Source organism: Andrena cerasifolii, chromosome 12 (assembly GCF_050908995.1).
Source record: "Andrena cerasifolii isolate SP2316 chromosome 12, iyAndCera1_principal, whole genome shotgun sequence".
NCBI classification, from domain to species: Eukaryota; Metazoa; Arthropoda; class Insecta; order Hymenoptera; family Andrenidae; genus Andrena; species Andrena cerasifolii.
The window spans coordinates 2,321,190-2,337,465 of record NC_135129.1 but is presented as its reverse complement, the minus strand read 5'-3'; the positions used below and the strand labels follow the sequence as shown (position 1 = coordinate 2,337,465).

Sequence of the window (16,276 nt, the reverse complement as noted above, 5' to 3'; positions counted from 1 at the left end):
TTCGGGACGGTGCGGCAGAAAGATCGACGGGAAGCTTAAGCGTCCTTTTTCATGTTTAAGACACGAGATCATCGCAGTTTAGAGGTTAACGTACGGAACTTCGTGATATCTGTAAAGATCGGTACCGTGGACGTTTTGCTCGGTCGAATATTTTTACAAAGTAAGAATTATGAGAAATTAATAAAGCCAACTCTTCGATAGTGCATCACAGTAGCGAGATTTATTTATTCTTTATGATTGTTTTATAAGGGACGCTGCACTTTTTTTGCGTAAAGCCAGTGGACCTTTCCTTTACAAATTTAGGTGGATTATTTAGAACTCGATATATAAATACGTTAAGTATGCAATGTAATCAACGATGCAGGGCGTCAATTATTGCGTGGCAAATATTTTCCACATTTCCCTTTTGCGTGTTTGTCATGTATCGTGCTGAGAATCTTTGGTTTATCGATATTTGGCAGGCCATGAGGTTGGTTACAAGAAAAAAAAAAGAAGTTACACCTCTGTTACGACGTTGATCCGAAATAATTTCGCAATTTCAGCCACAATAATTAGATAAGAAAGACTTGCTCGCGTCTTATGTAACAATGTATCGAGAATACTTAGCGCGTGACGGTTTTACGCACTCGTAAAATTTACCCCATTTCATTTAAAGGCTATAGATTATCGCCGGTGGCTAATGTTGCAGCAAATGTTGTAATTACGTTGAAATGGGTTATACGATGGATATATACTCTCGAAACGAGCATCCGATAAAGTCCCTTTATCGTGAGCACGTTGCGTCGGTTAACGGTAAACACGCGTGCGTAACGTAAAACCAAAACTTAGCTAATACCTTTGAACCAACGTCATAACCTACCTGAACTTTTTCAGTCCACGATAGGTATGAATCACGTAGTTTATCAATTAATAGTTTTGAGCTTTAAACTCCCGGAAGTGACGCAACCGACGTTGAGCTAGTAGTATGTGCACGCAGTCAATGTTATCCCTGTAGTAGCGTCCCGTTATTTTGGTCCTGTTGAAGGACCTAGCGCCGCCCATCGAGTATGTATTATTTATTAGCGTACAAGCTCAGACTCACGGCACGATCGCCGATAATTTACGTTTCACTGCATAATCGCTCCTTCTCTTGAAGTTTCTAGAAGAACGCTGACGGCGACAAGCGTGAATTGGTTGGGCACTGTCTTTCCTTCTCGGAAGATTTTGATGTAAGAGATCGCGGTAAGTTTCTAAAAGGAATTATGCTCCGCGGCTTTCTCCAGTCCTGCTGTCTCGTTCTGTTCCGAATTTTCACAAAAACCAATCACATGTCCGCCTCATTCTTTCGAAATCCGTACATACATACATCAATGAGACTTCATTCAACATCCGACGTACAAAATGGCGGCGATCTACCACTTGTTACAAAAGCTGTATTCCGTTTCTATTCTCGTCTCACGAAATAAGTGAAAAGATTAGCAAACGCTTGACGTTTTATGCTCGGCAGAATTTTTCACGTTGGTCGGTGTGATTTAGCTCGCGTATTATTTTAGCACGAAATGTGATGCAAATTGTGTTGATTTCCGATGTAAATTACGCGCCAAATTTGAAACGATAAATTTCATACGTTTTTTTTTAAACTGTGTTATTACGTAAGACTTCTAATACACAGCTGATGAAATGATTTTTATTTATCCACAGGTAAGGTATGTTCCGTATCCCAAAAACAACAATGCCTGTGACTACAACGGCCACGAAAAAACCGAAGCAAACGCAATCTTGTTTATACGCGTCGTACGAATGCACGCAGCCTTGTCTCGAAGGATATAATTACTGCGGCAAACACATTCTTGAGGATAAAAATGCACCTTTCAAACAATGCGGGTTTATATATAACACTAATGGCAGGAAGTGCCAGCAAGCAGCACCAAAGTTAGACAGACGAGACATTTCGTATGTACTAAGATTGAATTCAGTAAATTGTTTTACAAGGGGAGAACACCATGTGGTAGACGCCGATTTTGATGAGCCTTGGCACGATGGATCTATGTCGAAAATAAGTAAATAGGTGTCCGAGCGTTTCTACCAATGGGCCTTAATAATAGAGATATTTACATGGAAATTATTAAAAATTTCATAGTGGCTGTGGGGTTTTAATGGGTAAAAATCCCACACTACCCTGGCGCCCCAGGGGATTCCCATCTGAAGCAGTGGGGGTGGCTCTTGAAGATTTCCTCAAGTTAAAAAAAATTTATAAAAAAAAATTTATAAAGTTTTTTTTTATTGTGGAGACATCTTCAAAAGGCACCCCAACGCCTCCAGAAGGGAATCTCCCGCGGGCGCCAGGGTAGTGTGGGATTTTTACCCACTAAAAGCCCACGGCCACTATGAAATTTTTAATAATTTCCATGTAAATATCTCTATTATTAAGGCCCATTGGCAGAAACGTTCGGACACCTATTTACTTATTTTCTACATAGATCCATCGTGCCAAGGCTCATCAAAATCGGTGTCTACCACATGGTGTCCTCCCCTTGTTAGTACAGCGATTCTCAGGTTTTACAGAGAAGTGTATTTTCAACAGGTACTGCGCCGAACACACCAGAAAAGCTCAAATAGCACGTATAAAGTCGACGTCTCGTCATTCGTTACCGCAAACACCTGAAATGCTCCTACTTAATTTAAGCCACTATATTAAGCCAGCCGACTCGAGTACAGAGGACACCGAGGATGACGAGGGGAAAGTCAAAGCACTAGATCCCTTCAGTAAGTTCCTAATAAGCAGCAGTCGCGTCAGAGGTCTTTGAAATTGTGGAAAGTGACGTTGTAATTTCAATTTCAGCGGAAGTCGACGCGTACAGAGTAAACGCAAGCGGATGCGATATTTTAGATTACGCGAGTTCCTCCGACAGCGATGTCGAGCCAACAGTAGTGAGCGACACTTTAAAAGGGAACTTCCTCGACGACAGTGACAATGAAAGTTTATACAGCGCGCAAGACGATCCCTTGAAGTAAGGACAAGCTTGTATACAAGAGCTTATGATACTTTACATATTAAAACACGTTTTTTTTTGTAGAACATCAGCTAGCATGCTTCGGCTTGAGTAAATCTTTCCGAAATTCTCCGTTTTTAACTACGCTATCTTAAAGTAACATTTGATTCTCAGTACTATTAGCTTGTCTTTCGTAGCCGCTTCATGCGAAAATAAGACACTCATTTCTATTGAATCATTAGTATTAATTTTTTAAGGCACGCTGGGATCTTTACCGCCGAGGAAGTGATATACATCGCGCGAGAGAAATTGATTAGGCTACAGTCGCTTTACATCGATCAGTTCAGAAGACTGCAATATACGCTTAGAGAGAAAAGGCGGAAGTATTTACACGCGCTTAAGAAGGAGAAAGAGACGTTATGTAGCATACACGATCAACCAAAGGACTCTGTGAAAGAGAAGAAGATTTACGAGAAACTGAAAGCTTTAAATCGGTATCACAGGCGAAGCGGAGTTGAAGCTATACTGTACAGAAAGTCGTTGGAGCGCAGAGCACAGGTGCGTAACGATCGTACAAATTTTAGTAACATTCCTTTCGATCAAACGGTGAAATTAATTTAGATTATGTGGCTGCTACAGGCGACTGACGGGACTGCACAAAAAATACCGAGTATATCGAAATGTATCTTTACGGAAGGTGGAGTGAAATGTGGAGAAAGAACTCTTCCCGCGGCGAAACACTGTCGTAAACATATTCTTAAAGTAAGATTTACTGTAAACCGAACTGCAATGCCACGAGGAACATAAATTAAACGAGTCTTACTTGTGTCAATAGGATCAACATCAAGTTTTATTTAAAGCGTGCGGGGCAATCCGAGCAGATATAGAATGCCACGAACCAGTACCTGTGATTTTCGATACGAATTGTGTCTTTCACATGAATCTACCAGCTGAATGTAAATTAGAATCTATGAAGGTAAGCTTTTAAGTAATTTCTTTGCGCGTTTAAAAAAAACGAATAATAATAATGCCGCTGTTGTGTAATTATTAGTTTAAAGAACCGAAAGTCGAAGTGCAGGAGGTGTCAGTATTAGATAATCAGTCTATGGAGATTGACGTAGTGGGTGAAATTCAAGAGATCGATCCAGACGACGATATGGCTGGATTAATGAGAGAAATGAGCGACGCTGCGCACATAAAGCCAGCGTTTAATGAAAGCCTGAACAGCGAAGCGAGTACGGACACAGCATTTAGTTTATCAGCGCAGATGAGTGACAAAGATGACCTCGTTTCTGTATGACAAGACATCTGTGTGTGATATCGAATAAGGAAACGTTTGCGTTCGTTGCCACCTAAGTATGCCGAGTTTATTTGCGCGAAACTGCACGATTAATACGCATGTTATGTGACAACGAAAGGTATATTTAAACAAAGCGCTGTAGTTTACGGTTTTATGTATTATATATTGAACATAATTTCCATCTGTAAATACGAATCACCTACGTTGTTTCATCATTCAGTTTGAGAAATAAAGAATGTAATGATTTATACTATTCGACTGCTCCTTTACGCTCCTCGGCAAACAGGATTATTTAGGAAATACAGTAATGCGTAAACAGGTTTTGAAAAAACTAACTTTTATACTTAGCATCCGAATCTTTACAAAAAGCACAAATCATTAATTTAAATACATCGGCACTGATATAAGATCCAAGTTAAACAAAACGAAATGTTTGCTTACAAGAATACAACGCTTTTTTTCAATTTTTACATTTTCTGTAAAAAAATACATTATTATGGATCGTAGTATTCATATTAACGTACAAACAGAATAAGTGTCGTAAGTACCTTACAATAAGTAGATGAGACTTTACCGTGATTTGGTAATTCAAGCGATACATTTTGTTAAGTAATAGAAAACGTGCATAATATGTATGTGCGACGAATTTGGGAATTCCTTAGTGTAGTATCCACGATAAATGCAGTGTTTGAAAAAGATCGTATACAACTCCGAGTAAACGAATCTCGTCGAAAACATGATTCTCGAAAATTAAAGGAGCTTCCGTGTTTTCTCCGCGGACATAAATAAACCTTCCATTAGTTTAAGTACAGCTAAAAATATTTAGATTTACAGCTACAAACATTTGGATTTTCAAGTTTCATTTTTACGTTATTGTATGACATGCAGATATGTACATAGAATTATAAGTAATTACCGAGAAGAAGAAATTGGTAATTACTACGGCAGTACGAGGATACTTGGAAATCTTAATATATCCAATCATCACGAATGATGATTTATCGTTCTCTCGCTTATCTATGTCAATATCTGATAAAATTACTTTGTGCACAATGCGCTTTCATAGTTAGGTAAAACTAGAACGTACTACAGCATCGCCGGTAAACATCTTATATTATAGAGTTTGTTTGCATCGATCGTTGAAAGGAAAACTTGTATATGCATCTTTCTTTTTGGGATCACAAGTCAAGACTGCGCGAATATATAGAAAAGGCAACTGTAATTGAACAGTTTGAAGTAAATAAGCACCAACGCTTCGAAAGCAAATATCTTTGTATTCAATTATCAATGAATACCTATAGCTTTCTATGATTTGGTATCGACGCGACAGCGTGTTTTTCGAACCTTACGACAGATCTAACGTACCTACATAAACTTAAAATGATCGTAAAACCTCTTCTTTTTAAATTTAAAGGAGATATTTATTGAAGCAATATCCAAGCTACCGTACCAAAATAAACAATGCGGCTATTAAATATATCACAATTAAACTTGGGCACCGATAGAGCTGAAAAACACCCATACACAGTGCAAAATGCCAGGCAATTGAATACAATGGAAGGATATAAATTTGGATTTATTCATCGCATAATTATCATAATTGTCAACATGTATATATAATCTAGATATAAAATAAAACAAACATTAAAGTTCGCGATCGAAAATATTTTAGTAAAAATGATAGCTGCATTTTTCTTTTGTACAGATTTATATTCGCATTCATTTGATGCTAAAGATCTTTTCATAGCGATCTACTTAATAATTCATAGGCGACCGAGTTAAAAGAACTGCATGGCATTTTCACAGACTTATGTGACCTTAGCACGTAAAATATAAAAGAGCTAGGAAGTAGAAATTAACTATATTTACCTATAATCGTCCGATAAATTGCAAAGTATTCGAAAGTTAGCCCGAATCCTGTTTCTTTAATTACGCCGAGAGAATGTAACGTCTCAACTATGATTTCTAGCAAGTATACTTCAAATATTGTCGTTGTATTTGAATTATTTAAGTCCCTTCGAAATGCCTATTTCACTGTTCTTGTGCACCGAATACTCGTAATATTATAAATGCTTTGAAACATTTAGCATCTGCTCCTTCGTAGTGCCTTCTTAAGTTCTTTAACAACAGATCGTGTTGCTGCTAACTAGTAATCTTACGCTAGACGTACAAAGAAGGAAAAAAGATCGTTTATATATAGCGAAATAGTCAATAATATTGGTTTCGGTAAGAATGCACAAATAAGGTTTTATTGACTCAGGTATTCCGACCGTAAGCAGGTCCTTTAGGCAGTATCGCAAGCTTACCATCGTTTAAGAAACTTGTTAGTCTTTGTAAATTTAATTGCTGAACATATTCTTAACGTCATGTTCATAGAGCGCTATAAGTAACATTATTCCAAGGCCGCACGACAGCCCTAACGCTTGTAAAATACATTGCCAGTGAGAACCACGCTCAGTAGAGTGACTCGAAGATAATTCTGGAATCTGAATAAGACACACTTGTTAATCAATCGTGACTACGAGCGGCTGAGTCGATAAAGCGATGTAATCAACGCCGCACACTTACCATGTCTACTAATGCTATGTATATAAACATTCCTGCAGCAGCTGCGAACATCCAACTACTCACAGAAGGAGTGCTACCTAATAATACGCCAAATATCATACCAAATAAACACAGTACAGAAGATAACAGATTATAAAAGACAGCCTGTTTAGCACTCATACCAGCTTTTAACAAAACCGCGAAGTCCCCTATTTAGATGAGAAGGTTTTCGATTAAAACTTCGAGCTGTTTTTAATACTTAAGAGCAAGTTTCTATACCAAGCATAATATACCTATTTCATGAGGTAGTTCGTGGCAAAATACAGCTATTGCCGTTGAGAAGCCACCCGCTATGTTCGCTGAAAATGCAGCACCTATGGCCATGCCATCTGTAAAGTTATGCAGACCATCGCCCATTACCACCATCCAAGCAACGCTTGACATAGATTCCGGCGCAGAGTGAACATGACCTGAAGGGATTAGAGAATTACATCGATTAATCAATACAAATACCGCAAATAATACAGCGTACCATGGGAATGAGTATGGCCGTGGTGTTTTGTCTCGTGCTCGCGTATAATAACTGTATAGCTTTCAGATTCGTCTACTGGTGCCTCAGCACCGTCTGCATTCTTCTTAGTATTTACAATAGATTCGTCTAATTTCCACTCATCATTCGGCTTCTTTTCCACGTCGTTTGCCATAATTTTCGACACCGAATTGCAATTTGATGTCAAGGGTTTCTCCTCTTCGATGACGGGAGGTCGCTCGTGATTATTATGTTGGCGATTATGATGATTATCTAAAGAATAAATATTCCTTTTATGACAGATTAATTATCCCCCTTAACATCTTTAATACCTAAAGTTGAAAGCATTAGTTCTTTTATCGAAGGTTTCGTTATGTCACAGCAGCAATACCTTGAGTATCGGCACTAATTTCACCGTAACAATATGGGTACGACGAATATTTATGCTTGCAAAGCTTTTCTCCGACAACATTGCTATTTGGTCCGTCCGTCTCTCGCATTACTCTAACACGCGAGGGGAGCTAAAATTATCACCATTTACCTTTTAATTAAAAATACATTTATGGCGTATATTCAAATATTATAGATTTATGCATCGCTCGCGATCACTCCTTCCTTCACCTGAAACGTGACATTTACCTTATTGCGACGTTGTCGAAGTTTCCTCCACTCTGCTAACAGCGTTAGAGCTTTCTCTGTAAAGAAAAATAATACAAGACCCATCATTGCAACTAGCCCTTTAAACATATTAATATTGTGTTGTGCTTTGTGATCGTCATCATTATCATTGCGAACATGTTCGTGAGTATGTTCATGCGACATCATAGCCTGCAAGAAAAATACGACACTGAGAAAATTAATGCCGGCTTCAACTAACCATATTATTAATATAAACTCTTACGTGTGGTAACAAATGAATAAGTGCATCGCCGCATAAAGTTCCTACGGCAAGAGCAACTAGAAATTGTAGTAACTGATTGTAGTAAACTTTGCCCATAAAAGGTATGACGACTACACCAAATAAACCGCAGAGACTAATTATTAGAATACTGATCGTAGAATAGGCCCACACTAAACAGAAGAATAATACATTTAATATCGCAGAAATGATTAAAATGCAAAACGACGGAACCGTATTAAATTTCCCTACCTTGAACCATATTACGCGTCACATCTTCGTGGTATTTATTAACTATTACTGGTTTATAATTCTCTGGTACACGTATGCAGCCATTTCTCTCTGAACTCGATTCACCTGCTAGTTGGTAAACAAGAGCTGGACACACGCGTTCAAAAAGCCAACTTGGTAATGTTGAATTATTATTAGTGATGGAATTGTAGGGCATATCTCTGGCAACAGTACTTAACAATTCTTTGCTACTTAAGCACTGAAATAGCGGGACAGTCATTTATGAGGAATATTTAGTGATTTCGGGAAAAAAACGAATCTATGTAAATCTTCTATAATAACATACGATCACAATTGTAATCTTTCCTTACCCGTTCTTTTCTAATCCCATTTTCTGATTCTGGTAGGCCATTGCTTTGCGCATTGCTCTTTGATTTATCTACAACAAAAAAATTAATCTCTAAATTAATTGGGTCATTTCATGCAAAGTCAGACACTTTTCAGAGTAACATCTCAGATTTAGGTGCAACTTGGATATGTTGTAGTCTTTAGGGATGTATAAACATATCTCGACGGATTTATCAAAATGTAAAAAATTGTGGATCTTACAGCTCTTTGAAATATAGTGTTAAACTTTTTTTCAAAAAATTATTACTGTTGAACTACCAAACTGGTCAAGATGAGCTTTTGGGTGTTTATAATAAAGACATAAGAGTACCTAATAAAAATTATTTCACGAAAAAAAAACAAATTTTTGACCATTTATTTTGCAATTGTTTTAAACAAATTCCATGTTTTAATAGCGGGGCTCTATTTAAAAATTTGAAAAAAAAATGAGGATATAGTCCTATTTGTCCTCTTTAGGAACCCGTTTTCAGAAATGCCGACACTTTAAAATTGGCAAAATGAAAATTAATTGAACGCGACGCTGCGTCGCCCGGCACCGGCTCGACTAGCTGAGCCGTGCGGTACTAGCAGCGGCCAAGCGGCTATACCTGATATTCTTATACTGGATTCTCGCAAATGGTAAGTATTTGAAAAAAAAACTGAAGGAGGAAAACTTTTACTGTTTTTTTATACCTAAATAATACGGTATGTCAACTTTTGGTGTTCGCGATATTTTCCGTGAACCGAAGGTGATCTTCAGTTTTTTAAATTGAATGCTAGATATTTAATTACCCGATATGAAAGTGACTGTCAAGACAAATTCAACCATATGGTAATACTATGACTTTCAAGGCCACGCAAGGTTAAAAATGAAAGAAATAGTTCAATCTTGTAGTACGCACGGCTCAGTCAGTCGAGCCGGTGCTTTCAATTAATTTTCATTTGGCCAGTTTTAAACTGTCCGTATTTCTGAAAACGGGTCCGTAAAGGGGACAAATAGGACTATACCCTCATTTTTTCAAATTCTTAAATAGTGCCCCGCTATTAACACATGGCATTTGTTTAGAACAATTGCAAAATAAATGGTCAAGAATTTGTTTTTTTTTCCCGTGAAATAATTTTTGTTAGATACTCTTAGGTCTTCATTGTAAGCACCCAAAAGCTCATTTTGATCAGTTTGTTAGTTCAACAGTTATAATTTTTTTAAAAAAAGTTAACACTATAATTCAAGGAGCTGTAAGATCCACAATTTTGTGAACTTTACAGTGGCTCACAGCCATAATCGTACACTCTTTAAAATCGCATAACTTTTTTAAAATTAATCCAAACGACTTGATTTTTTTTTAGAAACTAGAAAAATTAATTTGCTAAGTGACGTGATTCGTCGTTTTGAGAAAAATGAACTTGGTCGGAATAACAAAAATAAAATAGAAAAGGTCGTTTTTTCAACTTTTTTGTGTGAGCCTGTAATGAAAATTCAAGAAACCCGTTTGTAGATTGAAGTAAGTTGTATACGTGTCTAAAATTTCATGAAAATCGGTTAACGTTGTTCTGAGCTATAAACGCTTAAAGGTCGCGGAAATTCCAAAAATCAGCGATTCTCGACCTTATTCTGCGATCTTTAAACGTTTATAGCTCGGAGCAACGTTAACCGATTTTCATGAAATTTTAGACACGTATACAACTTACTTCAATCTACAAACGGGTTTTTTGAATTTTCATTAAAGGCTCAGAAAAAAAGTTGAAAAACGACCTTTTCTATTTTTTTTGCTATTCCGACCAAGTGCATTTTTTTTCAAACCGACGAATCACGTCATTTAGCAAACTAATCCTTCTAGCTTCTAAAAAAATCCAAGTCGTTTGGATTAATTTTAAAAAAGTTATACGATTTTAAAGAGTGTACGATTATGGCTGTGAGCCACTGTATATATCCCGAAAGACTATAACATATCCAAGTTTCATCTAAATCTGAAATGTTACTCCGGAAAGTGTCCGATTTCGCATGGAATGACCCAATTCGATTTATATAAATAAAACCTATTATTTACTATAAATATAAAAGCTAAAATTCTTAATATAATTACATTCGCTAATATTATAGATTACGTGTGCGCATATAAATATTAAATAAATACATCGCATAAAATGCTGCCTCTTGAGAAAAATAAATATCAGATTACAGCAATCGTGCTGTACGATAGAGTTTGATGTACACACTTCCCACGCTAACAAAAACTTGACAATACGAAGATACTGATAACTGGCAGGGAAATGCCTGCTATCTGGTCAGAGGATAAAGTTACAGAAAGTATGACTATTTAATAACAGATATCTCGCACTCTCAACGAGAGCGGTATCAAATTCTGTTTATTCATTTAGAACTATATAAGAAACGTGTAAAGGAATGCACTGTTAGATACCCGTATAAGTATATTATTTCCATTTTTATTTCTTGACGAGACATCACGAAAATATTTTAATAGAGACCCGAATAGCAGCTCAATGAAATCAATAAGTAAGTTAATAGGTCAATTGGACGGGAGTTTGAACCCTCAAGTTAAGCTAAATTATTATTATCAAGATGAGTCCCATAGTGAATCAACTAAAAATATTAAGACTATACATGTGTTGTAGCAGATGTAGCTTAATTTTTTTTTATTATGATCGATAGCTTGATAATTGGTAATTATATCAGATCTTAAAATGTGTTTCTACTCAGACGCGTATGTGTATCCGCTGCAGATACATTTGCAGCGCTCGTTAAGATTAAGGATTACATAAGAACTCACCTAAAAGATTTTCATGCTGACTAGTAACAATATTACGATCATCCGAACTGGATATATCCGTTAATAACCTCAGTAACCCTAGCTTCCTTAACAATTTCTCGAAGCCTTCCATTGTTACGCTCGTACCATCTCCGTAAGCCTCAAAAATCTTTTTCATGAAGTACTTTTCATCTGTAATGTCTACGTTTCTCTTCGCCCTAATCCTGTCAACAGGACTTCGATCTCTAAAAGATCGTACAGAATTCAATTCTCTGCTGCGCATTATTTCAATTTGGCCTAGTCTCTCTAGTATCTCTAAATCCTTCAATGCTGCAGAATCTTCCTTCATTGCCAGATCACGAACGCCACCATCGTGCTCATTAGTTTCTACATTCCTCTGGCTTTTAATATGGGCTCCGTCCGTGGCAACTGGTACCACCAAGTTCCTTTTATTACCATTATTCATATCTAATACGTTGGAAAGTTTGACTGCACCATTTTTGTAAATGCTTAAATTATTCGAATTCGTCTTCCTCGCATCCCTCTGCTGCACTCCTTTGAGTCTCGTTACTAACCAGGATGGTTGTAATTGCTCATTAGGACCAAGTGGGTTCTTGGGCTTCACAGAGTCAGGGACTGTTTGCCCTGCTGTTGAAAATTCAGTGTGCGCCGAGCAAGGAGTGTGTGCAGCACATAATACGCATACTACGCAAACTGTGACAAAATGATGCGACATATTGAGTTTCCTATAAGAACAGAATAACAAGTTTTCATTTAAATAATCAACGCATACATATGTACGTACATAAGACTCACGTTTCAAAGACCTTTATTTGGTTCGGGCAGAGTTTTTTCAAATAGCAAATAATTGATGAAAAATTTTTACTTGGTGTTTATTTAACTCGGCGGAAGGCACTACTGGGTAAAATTTACCACAGAGGCGCTAGTTGCGAAAATATGAAGACTGTTCGAGTTTTTGTTACAATTTTATAAAGAATTTTATTAAAGATTTTAAGATAGTTCATAAATTTTGTTTGATTCTTAAAACACTGTACTTTAACATAAAAATTACAAAGTTTAAAAAAAAATATTCTTAAACCAAGGTTTTTTATGTTTCAATTTTGGGTATTTTTGACCCGGTAATGACAACCTGTGTTACAATATGGGGTGCGCCTCCCGCCGGGTTAATAGCAACAAGTACAGATTGTTTTAGTCGAATAAAATTATATTCCCTATTTACTTCTTAACATACACTCTTTTCAATAAAGCATTACAAGGAGTCCAGACTTCACTGTGGCATTTTAAATATCTCCTACAATTGAGGGACCCAGTGGAAAACAGGCACATGCCACATGTGCATAAATTTGCGTTTTTTGCAGCGTTAATTAGTTGTAATTCTACCACTGACTAATATAATAGCACGTACTTTTCTCCGAGCAAATTCATACTAAATTTTCTTCGCGTTGTGAAAAAACATATGTGTAGTGGAAGAGGGGCCACACAGATATTACACGAGAGTTTAATTATTTACACTACAGGGAAAAAATCTTCGAATTATAGAGGTTTCGGCTTATTGAGTTGTAGAGGTGTTTACAGCAAAGTGGAAGGGAATGAAGAAAATATTCGACTTATAGAGGTTTTCGAATTATCAAGGCTCGACTGTATTATTTCATATTTAGCAATATAATTATCCAATTTGTTCAAAAATATTCAAATTATAGGAGCTAATAACCAATGATTTATTCGAAGTAAAATGTACTAAAAACTGACCTAATAAAAGTAATTTTTCAGCAAAAGTTTGATAACAGTTGTCGTTTACCATCTAGTTCAAGTACCGCTTAAAATAATTACAATATCGTACTGTATTTCTTATTAAAATAATTTTTCCTTCAACTTGCTTTCGTCTAAACTCAGAAATCGGTGACGTGTGTTTGTTTCCACTGGGCCCCTCAATTATGTAATTATAGAAAATAAATTGATAAAGAACTACTTTTACAATAACCCATTCTTTCGATAATCAGCCTCGTTATTAATGATTAATATTAATTTCAGTCATAAACATTATCCGAGCAAATCGATTCAAACAAATTTTATTTCAATAAAACTGTGCTTGACTAATGTCTAACTCCACATGCGAATTCATTACCCAGTAACCAACAATAATTACTGGAGTTTTAATTGCCTATTGTACAATGATATATGCGTTATTCAAGAATCAAGGGAACTAGTAATAAAATGTTGTATCAAATAGGAAGTGGCTATCTGTGAGACGATTCTAGTGATAATGAGTCCAATTATAATTAACAATGTTATTGAGCTATTTCGAAGAGGAAATTACCTATCTCGTTCATAAATTTTTAATGCAATATACTTAATCTGTTTTTATCGTGGAAGCTACGTATTACAGCCTTCATTGAGCAGAGACAGTGTGTGAATGATATGATAAAACGAACATGTCTAATTTTTTAAACACACGGATGATAGTTATGTTTTGAGATTGCTCGTCTTCCGAGTGTGACAAAAAAGGCAACTGCATACTGAATTGTCTCTGATATTAATTTATATAATTTTCCGAATCAAAAATGAGGCACCTATATTTTACAACGATTTAAAAGAAAAACCAAATGTGTGTTAGATATTTTTTGTCACACTTTTGTTTTAGTAAAATTTTGAAAATATTTACTTTCTTTTTATAGAAGCTAGAGGAACAAATTTGTATCAACACAGATATCAATTGCATAGATAAGATTGATATGAAATAGCTCTGATTCAGCACGGTAGCGATTGATCTAAATTTAAGTAATGATTAATTCTATTTCCAGGAGTGCGAGTATTTTTGTAATAGTAAATACGAGCCCTGAAATTAATTTTTCCTCTAAGGTTAATTTATATGTAGATTTCAGTCATGAAATTCCTCTAATATCAGCGAATTTAATACAACTAAATCGTATTGTACGAAATAAAATTCGTGAACGATATTATCGACATATTTGAAACAGATTTTATACGATATTCTTTTTCGATTTTATTTTAACATAAAAACTGTAAAGTATCTGACACTGGTAGTTATTCCAAAATAATGAGAGAAAAATAAGATAAATGAAAATGCCCATTATGAACTTATCTATTGCGCTATATCTATTGCAGTGGTACGAGCGAAAAAATTTGCGGCATCTATTATCATTTGAAGTGCATATATATGAATTTCGTCATAATTAAGTGCTACGATGTAAGCATAAAGCAGAGCTGCGCGTAAACAACGTTCGCAGACTGTGGCAATTAAAGTCAGCGCTACAAATGCAATTAACGGGTCCCCGAATAGACGGACAGACCCGTGGAAAGATGAGCAGCGATCGGACGCGCTTTTCGTAAAGCGAAATGCTGTGTAAACGATTTAAGTAATGTGTGCGCGCGACGTGTCTTATCCGAAATAGTCAAGGTGTTCGATCCTTGCAGCCGCGTACCGTCAAAAATCGTATTTTTAGCTGTCAAAAAGAGAAGGAGACCCGCGGTTATTGCCCTCCTCACCCTACCCCGCCGTAATATTCCATGACAGAATTTAGAATTCAGGTTAGAAAGGCGGTCTCTTGTGTTAATATAAAAAAAGGGACGTGTCAAGTTTTGGCCCGAGATCCGGTCGGTTTTTCGCTCGCGCACAAAATCCGTCGGAGGCCCGCTGGATCGCAAAGTTCTCCGCGTGTGTGCACACGCACTGCCACATAATTACCTTTATTCGATCGGTGAAACGAAATTCCCGCTAGGAAGTGGCATATGCTAATTGATCGAGACGCGCTCGCCAGGTTGCGGAAAGCTCGCGAAGTCCGACACGGAAACGTAAGAGGAAGAACCCTTGGACAGCCGTCACTGTCCTCTTTCTTCCCTCCACACTCCACACTGCTCCACACCAACCGCCGAAACTAACTCAACCGCGTGCGAGCAACAAGTATAGTCTGAACGTAGCCGACTGCCCGACAGAACGGCAAGCTCTCGAAAAGGAATTGCTTGTGTTACGCCGTTACGCAATCCCCCAGGGGGCAGCACCGTCGCCACTGCTGCATTGCCAACATTCCTACGAATTTATGACTTTATGTTGTAACTTTCAATGCAAACAACGAGGAGACTTTATACTCCTAATACAATTGTCTTTGCATCCAATTAAGTGCGCACGCGTTATCATGTGATATTACTTTTAATTTGCACGGTTAATAACGTTGAATGTCCGTCTGCGCATGTTTAGATTGTTATGTTGGTAACGCGTAATTAATGGAGAAACAAAGCTATTTACTAATTGAATTTCAAAATTGTTCAGATATTTGGTTAAAAAATAATTACAATCTTTTCGAAATTATTATTCTCTTATGATGTATGAATTTATGAAACTCGACACTGGACCGAAACATGATTTATAAAAGAATTGCACGAGGTCGGTATTTCAGATCGTATTACCATCGATTCAGACCACTGACCAGTAAGTTCTTCGACTATTCAATGACTTTCTAAAATTGTACAGAAGCTATCGGGTCGACTCCTTATGGCCGATATTCATAGTCGCTACTTATTCTTAAGCAAATGTAGTAGCTGCTAAGTAAAGGATGCCGAAATGCTTAAACCATTTGCTTAAGAATTTGTATTTTGTATTTTTGG

At 36.7% G+C, this 16,276-nt stretch overlaps 2 protein-coding genes across 11 annotated transcripts; one reads left to right on the top strand and one right to left on the bottom strand.

Annotated features, from left to right (window-relative positions):
• Nucleotides 1-11: 11 nt before the first annotated feature.
• Dgt1 (KAT8 regulatory NSL complex subunit dim gamma-tubulin 1) lies at nt 12-4,522 on the top strand. Of its 8 annotated transcripts, none has more exons than XM_076824685.1 (10): nt 12-160; nt 914-1,044; nt 1,136-1,221; nt 1,681-1,932; nt 2,564-2,745; nt 2,822-2,990; nt 3,215-3,530; nt 3,594-3,734; nt 3,808-3,948; nt 4,024-4,522. In XM_076824685.1, the coding sequence occupies exons 4-10, from the start codon at nt 1,688-1,690 to the stop codon at nt 4,270-4,272; spliced, it is 1,443 nt and encodes a 480-aa protein (XP_076680800.1). In that variant the 5' UTR covers nt 12-160; nt 914-1,044; nt 1,136-1,221; nt 1,681-1,687; the 3' UTR covers nt 4,273-4,522. The 8 variants fall into 8 exon arrangements, with proteins under 8 accessions (XP_076680800.1, XP_076680797.1, XP_076680801.1 ...); XM_076824682.1 differs by having other exon boundaries at nt 15-160; nt 874-1,044; XM_076824684.1 differs by lacking the exon at nt 12-160 and adding an exon at nt 652-792 and having other exon boundaries at nt 874-1,044.
• Nucleotides 4,412-15,658, bottom strand: LOC143375489 (zinc transporter foi). 3 transcript variants are annotated; one of them, XR_013086906.1, is made up of 12 exons: nt 15,360-15,653; nt 11,654-12,378; nt 8,849-8,916; nt 8,499-8,736; nt 8,250-8,419; nt 7,988-8,176; nt 7,740-7,869; nt 7,352-7,621; nt 7,113-7,289; nt 6,841-7,028; nt 4,821-6,758; nt 4,412-4,748 (listed from the first exon to the last, which is right to left on the bottom strand). XR_013086906.1 is itself a non-coding variant. In XM_076824670.1 (12 exons), exons 2-12 carry the CDS (start codon nt 12,366-12,368, stop codon nt 6,612-6,614), a joined length of 2,208 nt encoding a protein of 735 aa, XP_076680785.1. In that variant the 5' UTR covers nt 12,369-12,378; nt 15,360-15,658; the 3' UTR covers nt 4,412-6,611. The 3 variants fall into 3 exon arrangements, 2 of the variants coding, with proteins under 2 accessions (XP_076680785.1, XP_076680784.1); XM_076824670.1 differs by having other exon boundaries at nt 4,412-6,758; nt 6,841-6,917; nt 7,002-7,028; nt 15,360-15,658; XM_076824669.1 differs by having other exon boundaries at nt 4,412-6,432; nt 6,579-6,758; nt 15,360-15,654.
• Nucleotides 15,659-16,276: the final 618 nt, after the last annotated feature.